This window comes from Symsagittifera roscoffensis, chromosome 3, assembly GCF_963678635.1.
Source record: "Symsagittifera roscoffensis chromosome 3, txSymRosc1.1, whole genome shotgun sequence".
Lineage (NCBI taxonomy): Eukaryota > Metazoa > Xenacoelomorpha > Acoela > Convolutidae > Symsagittifera > Symsagittifera roscoffensis.
Genome location: NC_087064.1, coordinates 72,287,543 through 72,309,273, shown reverse-complemented (window position 1 = coordinate 72,309,273; position 21,731 = coordinate 72,287,543). Strand labels below are relative to the sequence as shown.

Here is a 21,731-nt window from a genome sequence, read left to right as displayed (position 1 = left end):
ATTCGAACCAATCTTCTCTTGTTTCTTTCGAGCTGCCGGCCTGTTAGGTCTAATCAAGCTGGCCAAAAGTATAATCATCAGTGGGAACAGCACCGTTGATTGAGTTTCGACCCATTGAGCACGTTGTTATTTTGCTTATTGATGCCGGAGATATTCACACCATCAGGCTGGGTTTCGCCCACACTGCTCTAGTTTCAATTCGTTATTGCAATCTTCGCCATATTCGAACCAATCTCCTCTTGTTTCTTTCGAGTTGCCGGCCTGTTAGGTCTAATAAAGCTGGCCAAAAGTATAATCAACAGTGGGAACAGCAACGTTGATTACGTTTCGATCAATTGAGCACGTTGTTATCAATTGATCGAAACCTTTTAGCATAATTGTTGTGATAAACTTATTAAATAGATTTGTTATGTTTGATGTTTGTGCCTGTTTGTGGAGCGCCCTCTGAGGGATTTTAGAGACAGGTCTGTCAAGCGGCTTTCTGTGGGGAGGTGGGAAACTGGAACTGGCTTGAAGAGTCTGGTGGTGTACCGCTGGACCAACTGAGCTCGGCTGAGATTGTTCCTTGTTTTTGATTTTTAAAATTCGATTTTAAAATTTAAATTAATTTAATTGTCTTTTTTTTTAGTTTTTATTTGCTGATTTATAAAATTCCCACCAACCGCTTATCATGGGTTAGTTCAGTCCCCTAAAGTCTAATCAAAATCCATTTTTTTAACCTTTATGCTGAGTCAAGATGAGAAATAACAAAGAGTGTACAAGCAAAGATTGCTTAAAACTTTCAGGACTGATAAATTGGATTAGATGTGATTGTTGTTCTAGTTGGTATCATATCTGTTGTGTAAATATTTCCCTTAGTGACTCTAAGAAAACCCAATGGTTTCAGTGTCCTTCATGCGTTGATGTAAAATCTGTTAATAAAGCAACAATAGGTAATGATTTAGTGCTAGACAATTATGTTAATACAACCATCTCAAATGTCCGAGTACTCAAGAGAGTACCAAAAGACTCGCGTGTTCCCTTGGCGGAAAGTCTGTCGGACAAAATAAATGACATCGTCTACAATGTCGAAGATGTTACAAAATGGCTAATTTTTTTAACGTCGTTCTTGTTTTTTTTTGGAGCAACCGAAAAGAAGTGGACGCAAACAGACCACAAGCATGAGCTCTTTGATGAATAAAAAAGTTCGAGCAAATGACGTGTCACTTCTAAAACCCCATCCCCAAGTTTCAAGCCCACCTCTGAAAGACCTCGAGCAGAGAATAAAGCTAATAAGTAGTAAGCTCGATGAAGAAAATGTAAAGGGCAGGAATAAGACTTGCTGCTTCGGATGACAAAATTGCTCCTTTTTCAACTGATAACTATCAAAAATTGTTGTCTAAGCACCCTCAGCGAGCCAAATTTGCAGCCCCAAATCCAGAAAAGTTGGATATTCTTTTCGTAACCGATTTCGAACTATACAAAGCGATAATGTCATTTCCGAACGGATCAGCAGCAGGTCCTGATAAAATAGTTCCTCAAGTTTTTAAAGATCTTGTTAGTAAGTCGAATGGCAGTGCAGGACTTAATTTTCTGAAATCGCTTACTAAGCTCATAAACCTCATTGGAAATGGCAAAATACCCGAACCCCTAAGACCTTTCTTTTTTGGCGCAAAGCTTATCGCCCTCATAAAGATAGACGAAGGGTTGAGACCGATTGCCATAGGCAACACGCTGAGACGTATCGCGTTTAAATGCGCTGATAGCAAGGCCCTCTCCGAGCGACAAAATTTTTTCGGAAACGTACAGGTAGGATGCGGTACCAAACGAGGAGCAGAAATAGCTGCGCACTCGTTTCGAAACCTAATTGAACGCGACGACAACCCAAAATGTACTGTTCTTTTAAAACTAGATTTTAAGAATGCCTTTAATTCTCTAAATAGAGAAACAATGCTGAATCATGTTTATTCAAATCGCCCCGAATTGTATAATTACACCCATTGCGCGTGTGCTAAACCTAGTTACCTTTTTTATGGAAGCTCTGTCATAATGTCACAAGACGGAACTCAGCAAGGTGATCCTGAAGCCCCACCCTTTTTGCGGAAACAATTCATACATTAGTCAAACATTTGGAGTCGAAAATTAGCATCTGGTATTTAGATGATGGAAGTTTAGCCGACGACTATAAGGTAGTACTCCGGGACCTTAAAAACATTCTGAAATTGGAACAAATTTACGGCCTGAGCTTGAACACTGAGAAGTGCGAACTTTGTTTTTTGGGACCGACTTCTAGTACACAGTATAATTCAATTTTAACACAATTTCGAAAAATATGCCCCAAAATAAAAAGAAAAACTAAGGAAGAACTCCTCATTTTAGGATCTCCAATCGGCAAACTTTGCCGAAAAGATTTGCTCGACAAAAAAATTAAGGAGCTTGAAAAAATCTCGGATGTCCTTGACAAACTAGACGCCCATTATGGTTTTTACCTCCCAAAAATTGCTTTAGCATGCCAAAACTCTTATATTTTTTGCGTACGAGCCCTTGTTTTTTGTAAAATGATTTTTCGGAACGCTACGACAACTATCTAAGAAATTCGTTATGCAAGGTCACTAACGTGAAAATGAATGACAACCAGTTTTTACAAGCAGTTCTCCCGGCAGCCAAAGGTGGCTTGGGCGTTTCTTCCGCTCGTCTACTCGCTTTACCCGCTTTCTTATCCTCAGCAGTAGGAGCGAAAGATGCCTTGAGCAAAATCTTTGGTTTGGAGCATGTGGATGGAACCTATGATGATGCACTTAAACGGTGGTTTGAACTTGGAAAAACTGAAATGGCTCCCGAAAATGAAATTCAAAAAAATTGGACGGAGCCAATTTTTCACAGCGAAATTGCAGATTTGTTTTTACGACTCGAACCAACGGACGTAACCAGAGCCAATATTTTGCTAACAGGTTACGAAAATTAACGAATGTTCAAGTGGTTTTCACCACAAGAAAACTACAATCATGTTTACCATCACTGAAGTCAGCATTTTCTAATGACCTCAAGTCAAGAGTGGTTTACAAACTGTCATGTAGTGGATGCACTTCCACCTATGTCGGACAAACTGTTCGACATTTGACCACTAGAATTGAGGAACATAAGAAAGCAGACTCACCGGTAGGCCTCCACCTTCAGCAATGCCAACTTGAGGGAAATAGCGCAGATCTTAGTTGGGAAATTATAGATAGGTCAAACAACCAAACAAAATTGCTAACACTAGAGGCAATACATATCAGGAAAGAGAAACCGGGCTTGAACACGCGCGATGAGTTTAGGAGCAGGGAGTTAACACTGAAAATTTAGTCCCAAAATGTTTTTGGTTTTTTATTCAAAACGTACATGTCTAAATCGAAATTATGACTCAGAAGATTCCAGACGAATTAATTTCAAAATGTTTAATTAATTTTAGAGGTTAAAAGTATTTTAATCTTAATAGTAATTTAGAGGTCAACTGTGATTGGCTAATTTTTTTTCATGATGGTTTAGAACCAAATTGTATGTCATTTATTGTAAATAACATTTGTAAATTGATGTTTTATCGTCATTTAGAGTAGTTTATTGTAAAAATCCTGACGATGCACATAGTTGCGAAAACGTTTGAAATTTACTGTTTAGCAAAAATTTCTCCAACGGACGTAAAAGGATTCAACGCGTTCCAAGTTAGATTTGGCTCTCAATGGTTGAACGTCATCCCGTGCAAAAATTTAAGGTTAAAACTGTGGAACCAACCACTCAGAATTGCGATAGGACTTCGATTAGGCTCAAAAATATGCGAACGGCATAAATTCGTGTGCGGAAAAAACGTTACCGAGGATGGTTGGCATGGTCTTTCTTGCCTCAAAAGTGCAGGGAGATTCTTTAGGCATTCAAACCTGAATGACCTTATAAAGCAGAGTTTATCTTCTACTCACATTCCGTCTGTTTTAGAACCACGACACCTCTACAGGACCGATCAGAAGCGACCAGACGGTTTGACGCTCGTTCCATGGGCTGTTGGTAAGCAGCTCTTGTGGGATGTAACGGTAGTAGACTCCTTAGCTCCTTGTAGATTTAATGCCGGGTCTGTTTGTAACCCTGGTACGACTGCCGCTGAAGCGGAAGAGCGAAAAATTGACAAGTATAAAGATCTTGTAAATGATGGATATCTTTTTCAACCGCTAGCTTTTGAAATTCAGGGCGCTGCCGGCCCCAGCACAGAAATTTTTTTTAGCAAGCTTTGTAAGAACCTAAGCATATGCACTGAGGAACCCAGAGCAGGCAGCTTTTTAAAACAGAGAATCTCCCTGGCAATACAGATTGCGAACGCCGCTTGCGTACTCGGAACAATAAATGACAAAATAACTTTCGACGAAATTTTTTATTTGTAACACTTGTATATTATATTTTCTCGTGTCGAGTTGCGTGTTCTTATTGAAGAAACGTAACCCGTATCGATTTTAATTAAAAAAGGACTTAAACACTTGTCATCTTCTTTTATCATTATCACTTCCATATCTAGACAATTCCAAGGATTTTGACTGGAATACGTGATGAAGGGGCTCCTGACTGTAACCTCGGTTACTATGATACTTTTGACCTTCTGATTACAATTAAAAAAAAATTTGAGCCTGTCAAAACAGGCCATGAGCTGAATGTCACAAGCAATGGAATGTCACTATTGTTTGAGGATGTTTTTTTTTACAACCCTGTTCATGAATTTTGATAGATCTAGTTGTATCGCAAGTGGTGGGAAGCTGCGTAATTAATGGAGCTCTTGAATTAGAAGCAGTAGCTGTTCAAATTGAAAATTTCTTTACGCAATGAGTTTTGCAATGCGGCTCCGTTGTTTTAGAAAATGAGTTGACCGTTGCAGATTATGGAGAATTGATCGTTCAAAGGTGTCATGAAAAAACACAAATCTCTGAAAGCAGACCGGAAATTGAAATCAAAGCGAAATGATGAATCATCAATTTTTGGATCATTATTTGAAGAGAATTATGATCGGAAACTCGAATTACCAAGTTTCTCGAAGGGAAAAAATGAGCTTGAAAAGATTCATTCATCGAATGATAAGCTAAGAAAGAAAATTGAGAAACGTGACAAAAAGCTGAAGAAAAAAGTTGAGCGTCAGAAAATTGTAGAGGCTCCACATGAAGTTTCCTCTGACAATAGCAGTTTTTTTGATTCAGCATCAGACTTTTTTTCGGATTGTGAGGATAAGAAAATCAGCATTGATGAGCATAAATCAAACTTTGCAAAGCTTCAGAGAGTTAAAAGGTTTGTAAAAAATTGGTCGTCCGATGAAACTGAAGATAGTGTTTCAAAACACTGTGTAATGCATGAAAAATCTAAAGATATCAGCCACGACGCGAAATTACAAAAATCCAAAATTAAACACAAAAAGCGTTCAAAATCACACAAGTCGTCAAGGAGGCGCTCCAGAGATGATAAACGTGAATCTGCGTACTGTGAGCTCAGTGATGATCCTGATGTAATATCGAAGTCCAGTGCGAGTTACTTTTATGGCCATGGGCAAGCTGTCGAGAAGGAAACTAGCCTTGAACTTAGAGTTCGGGAAAACAAAGAATCCTCCCTGAAATTGAAATTAATGAATACTTATGGCAGTGAAAAAGAGCAGCCAACGCTCAAACATGAACGCAAGCGAAAATCATCAGAGTGTGTCAGCAATCACAAGCACAAACGAAAGTTGAAAGAAAGTTTTTCTTGCGAGGAAGATCAGGTGCTTCATAAAAGAGAATTGAAAAAGAAAAGCAAATCTCGAGAAGAGCCTAAAAGGAAGAAAAAAAAGCGAAAAGATAGCTGTGATAGCTCAGCTGCTGCTTTCAAATCAACCAAGATTAAATTAAATGTTTCAAATAACGTTGACCGAATTAAGTCTACCATCGAAAAAGAGAATGGTATAGATGACTCTTCGGCAAATGCATTCGTCCAGCCCGATGAAGATGGAGTCAAGGCCAGTGTGGATGAAGTCAAGATGAAGCAAGAAGATGTAAAAACAGAGAATTTAGCAATGGGTCTGTCATCTGAAACCACTGAAACACAAGAGACAAATGTTACAGAAAGTGTAAACGAAAGATCCAATCAAGATGATTACGATATCACAGCAGAAGTGAAGAATGAAACTAATGAGAGTTTATCTGCTGACAACGATGTAAAAAATCCTAATGAAGCGATGCGTGAAAGGTTGAAAACACTTCTTGAAAAGAAAGATTTCACACCAGTCGCACCTGAAGCTCCTCTGCGAAATCTGAAAATTGAGGTCAAGCCTGAGAAATCATCGGTTCTTAGCTCAGTTCCAGCAGATAGTTTAAAGAAGCGAAAGTCAGTTTCCATGTCTCTGAAGCCGAATAAAGCTCCAAAAATAGATATAAAAAAGAACCTAGCTCTTTCTAAGTTTCTGGTGCAATCTGAAAAAGAAGGCAGAATAGCTGTTTTCACTCCCAAAACGGTGCTACAAATTAAACCTGAAAGTGACAGCGAATCCAGCGATTCAAATTGTTCAGATTCCGAAAGCGTTGTCTACCAGGGCTGTGCCAACAGGCCACATCCGCCTTCTTCTGCTTCCGCTGGATTCGGAGTCTCAGCGGTTCTTAAAACGTTACAAGCTGTGTCACCACAAGTAAAGGAAGAACTCAGTGAACTGAAAAAGGAAGAAGTTAAAGAAGAGCCCTCTATTGAAGGCGATTCAATCTCTACTGAACTTGAAAACAGTTCTGGCGTCGGTGAAGCCAATCGTGTGAATGGGAGTCGCGAAGAATTTTCAAGTAGATCAGTCAGGCCGGAAGTTGCAATAAAAAGTCAATGTAAAAATGAAATAAGTCAAGACGAAACAACCGAATTTGCGTCAAAATGTGAACCAATTGGAGTTGATGATAATGACACTTTAAACGAAGGAGATCAGAAAAGTGAGTTCGAAGATGAGCGGAGAAGTGACGAGGAAGACGAAAACGAAATCAATTGGTTCTGCTCCCAAGCGAAAGATTTCCTGAAAGCTAGCATATCAGAGGACGTGGTTCTAGAACTGGATCAATTATATGCAGATGGATTGTTAACAGATCCAATCGGCGAGGATGTTATCAAAAATTTAGCCGATATTGGAGAGGAATTGGGTCTGTTTATTGTACAACAATTTCGAGAAAGTGATATGTCCAAAGTGAGAAATAGGACTTTGTTCTTCAAAGGTAAAGTTAAACTTGCTGTTATGAAGGGGAAAACATTGTTAGCTGGTGCTGTAATTAAAAAACCTCAATCGGCAGAAGAAATTGCGAGGGAAAAGTTGGCCTTGAAAAAAGAACAAGAAATGAAAGAAGAAGAATTAAACATCGAAGAGTCAAACATTGAAAATGTCGAAAGTAGCGTCAGTGATATTGTCAGCCCAGAAGAAGAAACAGAAGTTAAAAGTGAAATAAATGAAGTTGAAACCAAACCGGAATCGAATACTAGAAATTTTGCAATTCCGTTTGAAGATTTTTCATCTGATAAAAGTACAACTGAAGCAAGTTTCGCGACATCAGAGCCAATCAAAATGAAAGACGAGAAAGTAATTTCAATCATAGATATGTCTGCATTTGTTTCCACGGCAGAACCGAGAAAAGACGAAGGCGAACAGTTTGATTATGCCGACGACTTTTTTGAGAGACCGAATAGATCCGTTGATGTACCAACGACGAAAACCGAATCTGCTGCTCCAAAACCAGCATCAAATCCACCATTCATGGCTAAGTCGGATGCAAGTCTAAGTAAATCAACACCGTTTCCTAAATCCACGCCAATTCCAAGTATTCCTCCTCCATCTAAGCCCAGTGGTGCTATAAAAATACGAAGCAAACGTGAAATGTCGTCAAAGCGTGCAGGTCGACAGCAGTCGCTGAATTGCAATAACGAAAGCGCGAGCTCGTTTAATAGCGAGGTAGCCACTTTGAATCAAATTATAATTTGTGGAGCTGGTCCCTCAAATTACGTGCCGCACCAGGAAGGCCAATATACGCCTACAAAAATGCAGCCGAATTATGCAAAGTTAGCTGAGTTAATACAGGTTACAAGATATAACTATGACGAGAGCAATCCGTGTATAAGGTGTTTCGGCCCACCAAATGATTACCATATGAAAAATCCAGGCCAGGATTGCAAATTATTTGTGGGTAAACTACCCTGTGATGTTTTTGAAGACGATCTGATCCCTGTTTTCTTCGAAGCGGGCAACATTTTCGAACTCAGGGTTCTGTTGGACCCGAACACAGGTTTGAATAAAGGTTTCTGTTTTGTAACTATGTGTACTAGGATTGAAACTGAACGAGCTTTGAGATTACTGCACGGGAGATTTATCAGACCGAGGCATAAAATGATCGTGAAGCGAGAGGTTCCCTTCAATCAACTGTTTTTCTGCAATATCCCTAAAGAAAAGTCGGAAACAGAAATCTTATCAGCTTTTTCAGAGTGCTATACGGGTATAACAGACTGTGACTTAGTTTATAAATCGAACAGTAATGGTGCTAATTCTGGTTTCTGCATTTTATCATTCGATTCTTTCCATAATGCGAAAATCTGCAGACAAATAGCTCAGACGCAGCCTAAACAAATACCCTCTTGGGGAGGTTACAAATCGTATTGTGCAGATTGGGTACTGCCTGATGATATTTTACATGACAAGAAACCAGAAGGCTCCAGTACAGTTTTGGTGAAGAACTTGAAGTTAAACACAACTGAAGATGAGTTAAAGGAGCATTTTTCAAACTACGGTTCTATTCAGAAAGTAGTTGTGAGAAATCATGTGGCGTTTATTGTGTATCAATCTTCAAAAGACGCTTTGAATGCCCTACGTTCTTCCATTGTGGACGGAATTCCCGTTGAGATAGTGGACAACGATCCAGGTTCGTTTTCTTTCTATTGTGATTACCTAGCGTTATCAAATCGGAAAATATGTTTTTTTTGAGGTTAACATTTTTTTAAGAATCACTGAATCATTTAATAGCCTAATTTGCAATAAAAAGAAACCCAAAATTAAATTCTTTGCATATCGCGCAGAGGTAACGCAAAGTCCATGTCTGGCACGACAAAGATCAAAGTTTCAAATTCGGCCAGGAACTCTTCTTTTCCGAATAAAAAAAACTTTGTACAAATAATGAGCTGCTTATTAAGAATCACTGAAATTAGTAAAAGTTCTTATATAGGTCTTGGTGATTGTTTTATTGTTTTTTTTTTTCAGAAAGTCAAAAATGCTCTAATGACCACAGATACGCATTCATTCATATTAGTGAATTTTCGCATGCACGCAGGTATAATGCACTTTTTGAGTTCAATTCCATTTAATCTGCTGAAGGTTAGGTAAATTGCATTCTCCAAATACAAACGTACAAATGGCGCGAAAAAACGTGAACGACTTCCATTTTCGAAAATCGATTTTTTAATTTTTAGATTTACCAATGGAATGAAATTTTTCACCTTTTCATCCAGTTTTTCTAAGTGAGTTTGTTTTAATAAAAAAAGTGTAATATCGAAGTCCAGTGCGAGTTACTTTTATGGCCATGGGCAAGCTGTCGAGAAGGAAACTAGCCTTGAACTTAGAGTTCGGGAAAACAAAGAATCCTCCCTGAAATTGAAATTAATGAATACTTATGGCAGTGAAAAAGAGCAGCCAACGCTCAAACATGAACGCAAGCGAAAATCATCAGAGTGTGTCAGCAATCACAAGCACAAACGAAAGTTGAAAGAAAGTTTTTCTTGCGAGGAAGATCAGGTGCTTCATAAAAGAGAATTGAAAAAGAAAAGCAAATCTCGAGAAGAGCCTAAAAGGAAGAAAAAAAAGCGAAAAGATAGCTGTGATAGCTCAGCTGCTGCTTTCAAATCAACCAAGATTAAATTAAATGTTTCAAATAACGTTGACCGAATTAAGTCTACCATCGAAAAAGAGAATGGTATAGATGACTCTTCGGCAAATGCATTCGTCCAGCCCGATGAAGATGGAGTCAAGGCCAGTGTGGATGAAGTCAAGATGAAGCAAGAAGATGTAAAAACAGAGAATTTAGCAATGGGTCTGTCATCTGAAACCACTGAAACACAAGAGACAAATGTTACAGAAAGTGTAAACGAAAGATCCAATCAAGATGATTACGATATCACAGCAGAAGTGAAGAATGAAACTAATGAGAGTTTATCTGCTGACAACGATGTAAAAAATCCTAATGAAGCGATGCGTGAAAGGTTGAAAACACTTCTTGAAAAGAAAGATTTCACACCAGTCGCACCTGAAGCTCCTCTGCGAAATCTGAAAATTGAGGTCAAGCCTGAGAAATCATCGGTTCTTAGCTCAGTTCCAGCAGATAGTTTAAAGAAGCGAAAGTCAGTTTCCATGTCTCTGAAGCCGAATAAAGCTCCAAAAATAGATATAAAAAAGAACCTAGCTCTTTCTAAGTTTCTGGTGCAATCTGAAAAAGAAGGCAGAATAGCTGTTTTCACTCCCAAAACGGTGCTACAAATTAAACCTGAAAGTGACAGCGAATCCAGCGATTCAAATTGTTCAGATTCCGAAAGCGTTGTCTACCAGGGCTGTGCCAACAGGCCACATCCGCCTTCTTCTGCTTCCGCTGGATTCGGAGTCTCAGCGGTTCTTAAAACGTTACAAGCTGTGTCACCACAAGTAAAGGAAGAACTCAGTGAACTGAAAAAGGAAGAAGTTAAAGAAGAGCCCTCTATTGAAGGCGATTCAATCTCTACTGAACTTGAAAACAGTTCTGGCGTCGGTGAAGCCAATCGTGTGAATGGGAGTCGCGAAGAATTTTCAAGTAGATCAGTCAGGCCGGAAGTTGCAATAAAAAGTCAATGTAAAAATGAAATAAGTCAAGACGAAACAACCGAATTTGCGTCAAAATGTGAACCAATTGGAGTTGATGATAATGACACTTTAAACGAAGGAGATCAGAAAAGTGAGTTCGAAGATGAGCGGAGAAGTGACGAGGAAGACGAAAACGAAATCAATTGGTTCTGCTCCCAAGCGAAAGATTTCCTGAAAGCTAGCATATCAGAGGACGTGGTTCTAGAACTGGATCAATTATATGCAGATGGATTGTTAACAGATCCAATCGGCGAGGATGTTATCAAAAATTTAGCCGATATTGGAGAGGAATTGGGTCTGTTTATTGTACAACAATTTCGAGAAAGTGATATGTCCAAAGTGAGAAATAGGACTTTGTTCTTCAAAGGTAAAGTTAAACTTGCTGTTATGAAGGGGAAAACATTGTTAGCTGGTGCTGTAATTAAAAAACCTCAATCGGCAGAAGAAATTGCGAGGGAAAAGTTGGCCTTGAAAAAAGAACAAGAAATGAAAGAAGAAGAATTAAACATCGAAGAGTCAAACATTGAAAATGTCGAAAGTAGCGTCAGTGATATTGTCAGCCCAGAAGAAGAAACAGAAGTTAAAAGTGAAATAAATGAAGTTGAAACCAAACCGGAATCGAATACTAGAAATTTTGCAATTCCGTTTGAAGATTTTTCATCTGATAAAAGTACAACTGAAGCAAGTTTCGCGACATCAGAGCCAATCAAAATGAAAGACGAGAAAGTAATTTCAATCATAGATATGTCTGCATTTGTTTCCACGGCAGAACCGAGAAAAGACGAAGGCGAACAGTTTGATTATGCCGACGACTTTTTTGAGAGACCGAATAGATCCGTTGATGTACCAACGACGAAAACCGAATCTGCTGCTCCAAAACCAGCATCAAATCCACCATTCATGGCTAAGTCGGATGCAAGTCTAAGTAAATCAACACCGTTTCCTAAATCCACGCCAATTCCAAGTATTCCTCCTCCATCTAAGCCCAGTGGTGCTATAAAAATACGAAGCAAACGTGAAATGTCGTCAAAGCGTGCAGGTCGACAGCAGTCGCTGAATTGCAATAACGAAAGCGCGAGCTCGTTTAATAGCGAGGTAGCCACTTTGAATCAAATTATAATTTGTGGAGCTGGTCCCTCAAATTACGTGCCGCACCAGGAAGGCCAATATACGCCTACAAAAATGCAGCCGAATTATGCAAAGTTAGCTGAGTTAATACAGGTTACAAGATATAACTATGACGAGAGCAATCCGTGTATAAGGTGTTTCGGCCCACCAAATGATTACCATATGAAAAATCCAGGCCAGGATTGCAAATTATTTGTGGGTAAACTACCCTGTGATGTTTTTGAAGACGATCTGATCCCTGTTTTCTTCGAAGCGGGCAACATTTTCGAACTCAGGGTTCTGTTGGACCCGAACACAGGTTTGAATAAAGGTTTCTGTTTTGTAACTATGTGTACTAGGATTGAAACTGAACGAGCTTTGAGATTACTGCACGGGAGATTTATCAGACCGAGGCATAAAATGATCGTGAAGCGAGAGGTTCCCTTCAATCAACTGTTTTTCTGCAATATCCCTAAAGAAAAGTCGGAAACAGAAATCTTATCAGCTTTTTCAGAGTGCTATACGGGTATAACAGACTGTGACTTAGTTTATAAATCGAACAGTAATGGTGCTAATTCTGGTTTCTGCATTTTATCATTCGATTCTTTCCATAATGCGAAAATCTGCAGACAAATAGCTCAGACGCAGCCTAAACAAATACCCTCTTGGGGAGGTTACAAATCGTATTGTGCAGATTGGGTACTGCCTGATGATATTTTACATGACAAGAAACCAGAAGGCTCCAGTACAGTTTTGGTGAAGAACTTGAAGTTAAACACAACTGAAGATGAGTTAAAGGAGCATTTTTCAAACTACGGTTCTATTCAGAAAGTAGTTGTGAGAAATCATGTGGCGTTTATTGTGTATCAATCTTCAAAAGACGCTTTGAATGCCCTACGTTCTTCCATTGTGGACGGAATTCCCGTTGAGATAGTGGACAACGATCCAGGTTCGTTTTCTTTCTATTGTGATTACCTAGCGTTATCAAATCGGAAAATATGTTTTTTTTGAGGTTAACATTTTTTTAAGAATCACTGAATCATTTAATAGCCTAATTTGCAATAAAAAGAAACCCAAAATTAAATTCTTTGCATATCGCGCAGAGGTAACGCAAAGTCCATGTCTGGCACGACAAAGATCAAAGTTTCAAATTCGGCCAGGAACTCTTCTTTTCCGAATAAAAAAAACTTTGTACAAATAATGAGCTGCTTATTAAGAATCACTGAAATTAGTAAAAGTTCTTATATAGGTCTTGGTGATTGTTTTATTGTTTTTTTTTTCAGAAAGTCAAAAATGCTCTAATGACCACAGATACGCATTCATTCATATTAGTGAATTTTCGCATGCACGCAGGTATAATGCACTTTTTGAGTTCAATTCCATTTAATCTGCTGAAGGTTAGGTAAATTGCATTCTCCAAATACAAATGGCGCGAAAAAACGTGAACGACTTCCATTTTCGAAAATCGATTTTTTAATTTTTAGATTTACCAATGGAATGAAATTTTTCACCTTTTCATCCAGTTTTTCTAAGTGAGTTTGTTTTAATAAAAAAAGTGTAATATCGAAGTCCAGTGCGAGTTACTTTTATGGCCATGGGCAAGCTGTCGAGAAGGAAACTAGCCTTGAACTTAGAGTTCGGGAAAACAAAGAATCCTCCCTGAAATTGAAATTAATGAATACTTATGGCAGTGAAAAAGAGCAGCCAACGCTCAAACATGAACGCAAGCGAAAATCATCAGAGTGTGTCAGCAATCACAAGCACAAACGAAAGTTGAAAGAAAGTTTTTCTTGCGAGGAAGATCAGGTGCTTCATAAAAGAGAATTGAAAAAGAAAAGCAAATCTCGAGAAGAGCCTAAAAGGAAGAAAAAAAAGCGAAAAGATAGCTGTGATAGCTCAGCTGCTGCTTTCAAATCAACCAAGATTAAATTAAATGTTTCAAATAACGTTGACCGAATTAAGTCTACCATCGAAAAAGAGAATGGTATAGATGACTCTTCGGCAAATGCATTCGTCCAGCCCGATGAAGATGGAGTCAAGGCCAGTGTGGATGAAGTCAAGATGAAGCAAGAAGATGTAAAAACAGAGAATTTAGCAATGGGTCTGTCATCTGAAACCACTGAAACACAAGAGACAAATGTTACAGAAAGTGTAAACGAAAGATCCAATCAAGATGATTACGATATCACAGCAGAAGTGAAGAATGAAACTAATGAGAGTTTATCTGCTGACAACGATGTAAAAAATCCTAATGAAGCGATGCGTGAAAGGTTGAAAACACTTCTTGAAAAGAAAGATTTCACACCAGTCGCACCTGAAGCTCCTCTGCGAAATCTGAAAATTGAGGTCAAGCCTGAGAAATCATCGATTCTTAGCTCAGTTCCAGCAGATAGTTTAAAGAAGCGAAAGTCAGTTTCCATGTCTCTGAAGCCGAATAAAGCTCCAAAAATAGATATAAAAAAGAACCTAGCTCTTTCTAAGTTTCTGGTGCAATCTGAAAAAGAAGGGAGAATAGCTGTTTTCACTCCCAAAACGGTGCTACAAATTAAACCTGAAAGTGACAGCGAATCCAGCGATTCAAATTGTTCAGATTCCGAAAGCGTTGTCTACCAGGGCTGTGCCAACAGGCCACATCCGCCTTCTTCTGCTTCCGCTGGATTCGGAGTCTCAGCGGTTCTTAAAACGTTACAAGCTGTGTCACCACAAGTAAAGGAAGAACTCAGTGAACTGAAAAAGGAAGAAGTTAAAGAAGAGCCCTCTATTGAAGGCGATTCAATCTCTACTAAACTTGAAAACAGTTCTGGCGTCGGTGAAGCCAATCGTGTGAATGGGAGTCGCGAAGAATTTTCAAGTAGATCAGTCAGGCCGGAAGTTGCAATAAAAAGTCAATGTAAAAATGAAATAAGTCAAGACGAAACAACCGAATTTGCGTCAAAATGTGAACCAATTGGAGTTGATGATAATGACACTTTAAACGAAGGAGATCAGAAAAGTGAGTTCGAAGATGAGCGGAGAAGTGACGAGGAAGACGAAAACGAAATCAATTGGTTCTGCTCCCAAGCGAAAGATTTCCTGAAAGCTAGCATATCAGAGGACGTGGTTCTAGAACTGGATCAATTATATGCAGATGGATTGTTAACAGATCCAATCGGCGAGGATGTTATCAAAAATTTAGCCGATATTGGAGAGGAATTGGGTCTGTTTATTGTACAACAATTTCGAGAAAGTGATATGTCCAAAGTGAGAAATAGGACTTTGTTCTTCAAAGGTAAAGTTAAACTTGCTGTTATGAAGGGGAAAACATTGTTAGCTGGTGCTGTAATTAAAAAACCTCAATCGGCAGAAGAAATTGCGAGGGAAAAGTTGGCCTTGAAAAAAGAACAAGAAATGAAAGAAGAAGAATTAAACATCGAAGAGTCAAACATTGAAAATGTCGAAAGTAGCGTCAGTGATATTGTCAGCCCAGAAGAAGAAACAGAAGTTAAAAGTGAAATAAATGAAGTTGAAACCAAACCGGAATCGAATACTAGAAATTTTGCAATTCCGTTTGAAGATTTTTCATCTGATAAAAGTACAACTGAAGCAAGTTTCGCGACATCAGAGCCAATCAAAATGAAAGACGAGAAAGTAATTTCAATCATAGATATGTCTGCATTTGTTTCCACGGCAGAACCGAGAAAAGACGAAGGCGAACAGTTTGATTATGCCGACGACTTTTTTGAGAGACCGAATAGATCCGTTGATGTACCAACGACGAAAACCGAATCTGCTGCTCCAAAACCAGCATCAAATCCACCATTCATGGCTAAGTCGGATGCAAGTCTAAGTAAATCAACACCGTTTCCTAAATCCACGCCAATTCCAAGTATTCCTCCTCCATCTAAGCCCAGTGGTGCTATAAAAATACGAAGCAAACGTGAAATGTCGTCAAAGCGTGCAGGTCGACAGCAGTCGCTGAATTGCAATAACGAAAGCGCGAGCTCGTTTAATAGCGAGGTAGCCACTTTGAATCAAATTATAATTTGTGGAGCTGGTCCCTCAAATTACGTGCCGCACCAGGAAGGCCAATATACGCCTACAAAAATGCAGCCGAATTATGCAAAGTTAGCTGAGTTAATACAGGTTACAAGATATAACTATGACGAGAGCAATCCGTGTATAAGGTGTTTCGGCCCACCAAATGATTACCATATGAAAAATCCAGGCCAGGATTGCAAATTATTTGTGGGTAAACTACCCTGTGATGTTTTTGAAGACGATCTGATCCCTGTTTTCTTCGAAGCGGGCAACATTTTCGAACTCAGGGTTCTGTTGGACCCGAACACAGGTTTGAATAAAGGTTTCTGTTTTGTAACTATGTGTACTAGGATTGAAACTGAACGAGCTTTGAGATTACTGCACGGGAGATTTATCAGACCGAGGCATAAAATGATCGTGAAGCGAGAGGTTCCCTTCAATCAACTGTTTTTCTGCAATATCCCTAAAGAAAAGTCGGAAACAGAAATCTTATCAGCTTTTTCAGAGTGCTATACGGGTATAACAGACTGTGACTTAGTTTATAAATCGAACAGTAATGGTGCTAATTCTGGTTTCTGCATTTTATCATTCGATTCTTTCCATAATGCGAAAATCTGCAGACAAATAGCTCAGACGCAGCCTAAACAAATACCCTCTTGGGGAGGTTACAAATCGTATTGTGCAGATTGGGTACTGCCTGATGATATTTTACATGACAAGAAACCAGAAGGCTCCAGTACAGTTTTGGTGAAGAACTTGAAGTTAAACACAACTGAAGATGAGTTAAAGGAGCATTTTTCAAACTACGGTTCTATTCAGAAAGTAGTTGTGAGAAATCATGTGGCGTTTATTGTGTATCAATCTTCAAAAGACGCTTTGAATGCCCTACGTTCTTCCATTGTGGACGGAATTCCCGTTGAGATAGTGGACAACGATCCAGGTTCGTTTTCTTTCTATTGTGATTACCTAGCGTTATCAAATCGGAAAATATGTTTTTTTTTGAGGTTAACATTTTTTTAAGAATCACTGAATCATTTAATAGCCTAATTTGCAATAAAAAGAAACCCAAAATTAAATTCTTTGCATATCGCGCAGAGGTAACGCAAAGTCCATGTCTGGCACGACAAAGATCAAAGTTTCAAATTCGGCCAGGAACTCTTCTTTTCCGAATAAAAAAAACTTTGTACAAATAATGAGCTGCTTATTAAGAATCACTGAAATTAGTAAAAGTTCTTATATAGGTCTTGGTGATTGTTTTATTGTTTTTTTTTTCAGAAAGTCAAAAATGCTCTAATGACCACAGATACGCATTCATTCATATTAGTGAATTTTCGCATGCACGCAGGTATAATGCACTTTTTGAGTTCAATTCCATTTAATCTGCTGAAGGTTAGGTAAATTGCATTCTCCAAATACAAACGTACAAATGGCGCGAAAAAACGTGAACGACTTCCATTTTCGAAAATCGATTTTTTAATTTTTAGATTTACCAATGGAATGAAATTTTTCACCTTTTCATCCAGTTTTTCTAAGTGAGTTTGTTTTAATAAAAAAAGTGTTCATCTGAATTTTTTTTTGAAGTTCAAAGTATAAGGCTTTATTTTTTACTTTGGAATTCGAAAGTTGACGTTTTTTTAAAATGAAGTTAGCTTTTTTCCTTTTTCATTGACGCTTTTCCATTTCTGTTGGCTGTTTTTTGTTGCCGAAGTAGTTGCCTTAACTTGGATTTTTCTTCTGATTTACACAATTTTTATCAATATTACGCGTGCGATTTGCAAGCGTTGTCAAATCCGAACATGGATTTTTTGAAGATTAACAACTTGTCTAACAGAATCACTGAATCATTGGGTGGTTTTCAATTATTTCAAAATCAGCGTCTTTATCTGTTACTTTGGGTCGGGCCATCAGAAAACGTCGGTAAATTGTCAGTCTTCTGATTTTTTTGTCGGCTTGGCAGTCTCAGCACGGACTTTACTGGTAGTTAAAGCAGTATCTACTATAATTTAAAATTAGTTTGATATGTTCCCGTAATGGTTCAGATATGTTCATGTGAAATGCGATTTAAGAAAGATGTTTTTTTTCCAATAAAAATAGTTTCTTTTATTTTTTCTTAGTCACAAAAAAAGCAATGAATGGAGTCTTGCCTTTAATGATTACTTCTGCCTTAAAAAATTGTTCAAAATTTAGATTTCTATCTGATGATAAATGTTTCGAAAAACCTGATTTTTATCCCATTTTTCAAATGATTTCTTTTAAGTTTGGCAAATGTGCCTGATATGAATCGTAACTACGTTAGAAATTGGTTGTATCTGAATAAATAAGAACTTATAGAAAAGTTTAAAATTTGCACTTTTTGTTTGCTCCCTAAAATTGGGATATTTTTTGTTTTGCAAGTGGTACAAAGGTCCGCATTGTCTCTATGTACAAGTTACTGATTTGAATTTATAACAATTGTCTTTAGCCAGAATTAACCTATTGGGTACTAATCGTTTCTTTGCTGTAAGCAAGTTTTTTGCTGTTTTTTTTCAAATAGTTAGAACGTGCTGCAAATTGGCGCTAATCGATGTTTGCTTGTTGGTGCCGACCATTGAAAATGGGGAGGAACTTTGTCTCCAATGTGTTTAAATTTTTTGTCTTTTCTTTGGCCTAATTTCGAGCAAGTAAAGCGAGCGTGCGCTCAAAATTTGACCGGATGTTTTCCTTGAAATACTTGTAAAAGGTAATTTAACTCGGGAAAACTGGTATTAGAAGCCCCAATAACCGCTTTCTTGGTAATAAAATGTTTTTAAAAATCAAAAAAAATTTTCTAAATAAACTGGGACAATTTTTTGAAGGCAACTGCTGTCGATTATGATTAATTCACCAACGTTTTAGGCGTTCGTGTATATTTCTCGTCACTCCCCGCAAAACAGCTGCGTATACAAGTCTGTTCTGAAATTGGGATTTTGGTTGCAGCTTTAGGGCATCGAAAGTTTGAGAGTCATGAGCGTGAAAACAATACTCTTATATAGGGCTTGTTTTTTTTGGCTAAATTTTGGTTCTTCGCGGTTTGACTTCTGATTTTCTTTCAAGTTCAGTTCATTTTCATTGTTTAAAAGAAGGCAAACTTCACTAACGATTGGCGAAAGTAAAAAGGTCCCGAAAAAGGTGATCGACTTCTTATCTCGAGAATGGTATTTAATTATCAGATTTCCCAACAAAATAAAAGATTGACCTATTGATCCAGTTTTCTCAAATTGGGTTATTATTTAAAAAATGCCTATCATAAATTCTAGAATGTAAAAGAGCTTCAATGGCATCTGTTTTTTCTTCGAAACAAGTCAGTTTTTTTTCTGTTTAATTGCGTTCATTGACTCTTTTCCAGCTTTCTGTTGGATATGTTTTGATATTATGTTTTGTCTCATTTTAGAAGAAGCGGATAAACTGATACCGAATCGATTGTTTTCGCCCTCAGCTACTGATAGTATGAGTGCACCAGTGCCTTTCAAATCTTTTGCACCAACTCAGAGGCCAGGAATAAACATGCGAACCCAAGCGCCTGTTCGAGCAGCAAATCAAATGCCAATACAAGCTGCGGCGTCAAATTTTGGTGTGCGACAAAGCATGGGTTTTCAAGGACAGGTAATCACGTTTTTTTTCTCTCATCATTTCGAAAAAGTAATGATGTTCATCGAGACCAAATTGACATCCTTCTCCCTATACCCTATTTGGTGGGATGATGTTAACTTGGTTTCAAGGTCGAGTTTCCAGTCAATCAGATTGAATTATCTGCACGCACCCAGTGCAATGTAAATTTAACACTCATCAAATAGTGGACTCGAGTATCTATATAGAGAGGAGGGGGTTATATAATGTAAATCTTGAACACTTCAGAATGTTTCTATTCGACTTAGCCTTCAAGAAGCTCACTTTGTATACGCGAAGAACTTTCTTTTTTTTTAGCCCAGCAATGGAAGACTTCAGTCACCTAATCTGATGCTTGCAAATACAATGATACAACAGCCAAGTCAAATCACGGCGCCAATGTACACACGAGTTGCAAACTCGCCCTTCGCCAACCGAATGCCAGCGATAAGAGCAGATACGAATGTTATGATTGGCCAAAAGCAAAATGGAAACGTGATGCTGCAAATGAGAGCCCCTGGACCGCCAAGTCAGCCGCCCTTGTTACCCAGAGGCATACGTTTGATTAATAGATATTAGTATTCTTAATCCTCTCACATTGAAATCTGTTTTAGCCTTCTGAATATCAATTATCCTTAAATTAAATATATTTAACCAGAAGAATGTTTTTCACTGCCGTAGAATAAGCACTGGTGGTTAAGTTGCTGAAGAGAATGTGTATTACGAACTCGCTCCTTGTTTTTGGACTAGCAGTTTTTGAAAAAATCAATACTCGCGGACAGCAGAAAGCCGCTTGCTATCTTTTTAACTATCCCCTTCTACTTATTAAAAAAAAGGGGGGTGTTCCTTACAAAGTTCGTCTATGCTTAACCGTAAAGTTAAGCTTTATAGGGGTCGAAATTATTGGTACCAGTTAACTTGTTGTTCGGAAATGCTGTGGTCCTCAAGTTTAAAAATTTCAAATGATCCGAAATAAAGATCAACCGTATTTGAAGCAGACCAATCTTCTAACAGACTCAAAGTAGGTGAAAAGTCAGACCGCTTACTTTAAACGCTCAGCTTCGCCCTGTTGCGTTTACATTCGGGGCCAGGGCTATAACGGTGCGCGGAGGACAGGATGCTTGATATTTCGGTTCCCAAGCTTATCACCGCGTGTTTTGTAACCCCCTTTTTCTTAACCCCACTACATTTTAACCCCTTTTTAATACCAATTGTTAGAATCAAAGTGAAACTTACTTGAAAGGGATTCGGAACCATATCGTCGGTAAACATCAAAGCTTTAATTGCGAAAAATTTTGCGAACCAAAATGAATTAACATGCACGCTGCTAAATGCGTTTTAGATTTGAACAGAAATGACCTTGCCGATAATCTAGACTTTGATATGAACTTGAAAACGAATCCGACCGACATGATTCAAATTAGTTAGCAAAACTGATTAGTTTTTTCGAAAACTAACGTGTATGGAGTAAAGTTGATAATACATTTTCGGGGTGGCTTTAAATGTTCCATCAGCCAACCAAACGTTGGATTTTTCAAGCACTCGTAGCATTTCAGGGTCGCCGAATAAAATAATCCTCTCGTGATCATTTTGCCCACTGTCAAATCTGAAAATTTTTTTGAAAAGTTCGGGTATTTCGAAACTTCTTGTTGCTGGGGAGACTGGTAAGACTTCTTCTCTTTGCTTGCGCGCTCGTTGTGCGGTGCGACTCAAGTTTTCTTTAGTTGGTAGGGCTGGTTGAGTGGCAATGTCGTCTGTAATGGGCTGAATGGCCGTTGCGACTGCGAAGGTTGGAGTATTACTACCGCTTAGATCCTTGATGTTTTTCAAAACTAGTCGAGCATCAGGTTTGCCCGTGTAAATATCGTGATTATGTTGACCCCTCGTTTCAATAAACTTTTCTCCATCTGTAATCGCTGTTGCGCGGCATTTATGGGTTTGGTACTTCGAGTAGTTTCAATTTGTTGTTGTCTTGTTTTTGCGTTTGAGGTAATACTCGTGGCCTGATACCACTAGCATTTGTTTGTCTTTCGAAGATAAAGTAAAATGGAATGACGCTTCAAACGTTATATCTGATCTGATAGGGTAGTATAAAAATGGTTAAAGAAATAGGCAGTATGATTTTTATAAA

The 21,731-nt window shown here is 38.3% G+C and overlaps 4 protein-coding genes across 4 annotated transcripts in view; all 4 read left to right on the top strand.

Moving 5' to 3' along the window:
• The first annotated feature begins 378 nt into the window (after nucleotides 1-378).
• Nucleotides 379-21,731, top strand: part of LOC134841495 (regulator of nonsense transcripts 2-like) — a 66,138-nt gene continuing 44,785 nt past the window's right edge. Inside the window, exon 1 of the mRNA XM_063857521.1 lies at nucleotides 379-406. The gene's annotated coding sequence lies outside the window, so the exon portion shown is untranslated. The remainder of the gene's footprint in view (nucleotides 407-21,731) is intronic.
• Nucleotides 4,856-9,422, top strand: LOC134841093 (uncharacterized protein PF3D7_1120000-like). Its single transcript, XM_063856873.1, has 2 exons — nucleotides 4,856-8,891; nucleotides 9,227-9,422. The coding sequence occupies exons 1-2, from the start codon at nucleotides 4,904-4,906 to the stop codon at nucleotides 9,328-9,330; spliced, it is 4,092 nt and encodes a 1,363-aa protein (XP_063712943.1). The 5' UTR covers nucleotides 4,856-4,903; the 3' UTR covers nucleotides 9,331-9,422.
• LOC134841819 (uncharacterized) lies at nucleotides 9,506-13,346 on the top strand. Its single transcript, XM_063857857.1, has 2 exons — nucleotides 9,506-12,908; nucleotides 13,243-13,346. The coding sequence occupies exons 1-2, from the start codon at nucleotides 9,626-9,628 to the stop codon at nucleotides 13,344-13,346; spliced, it is 3,387 nt and encodes a 1,128-aa protein (XP_063713927.1). The 5' UTR covers nucleotides 9,506-9,625.
• LOC134842249 (uncharacterized) lies at nucleotides 13,465-20,252 on the top strand. The gene is made up of 3 exons (XM_063858510.1): nucleotides 13,465-16,916; nucleotides 19,386-19,597; nucleotides 19,919-20,252. The coding sequence occupies exons 1-3, from the start codon at nucleotides 13,634-13,636 to the stop codon at nucleotides 20,177-20,179; spliced, it is 3,756 nt and encodes a 1,251-aa protein (XP_063714580.1). The 5' UTR covers nucleotides 13,465-13,633; the 3' UTR covers nucleotides 20,180-20,252.

Excerpts from the sequence above, each read along its gene's own strand:
- LOC134841093 (XM_063856873.1), top strand. The coding sequence starts at position 4,904 with ATGAAAAAACACAAATCTCTGAAAGCAGACCGGAAATTGAAATCAAAG. Across the intron at positions 8,892-9,226 it reads GATAGTGGACAACGATCCAG|AAAGTCAAAAATGCTCTAAT; the intron begins GTTCGTTTTCTT and ends TTTTTTTTTCAG.
- LOC134841819 (XM_063857857.1), top strand. The coding sequence starts at position 9,626 with ATGAATACTTATGGCAGTGAAAAAGAGCAGCCAACGCTCAAACATGAA. Across the intron at positions 12,909-13,242 it reads GATAGTGGACAACGATCCAG|AAAGTCAAAAATGCTCTAAT; the intron begins GTTCGTTTTCTT and ends TTTTTTTTTCAG.
- LOC134842249 (XM_063858510.1), top strand. The coding sequence starts at position 13,634 with ATGAATACTTATGGCAGTGAAAAAGAGCAGCCAACGCTCAAACATGAA. Across the intron at positions 16,917-19,385 it reads GATAGTGGACAACGATCCAG|AAGAAGCGGATAAACTGATA; the intron begins GTTCGTTTTCTT and ends GTCTCATTTTAG. Across the intron at positions 19,598-19,918 it reads GCATGGGTTTTCAAGGACAG|CCCAGCAATGGAAGACTTCA; the intron begins GTAATCACGTTT and ends CTTTTTTTTTAG.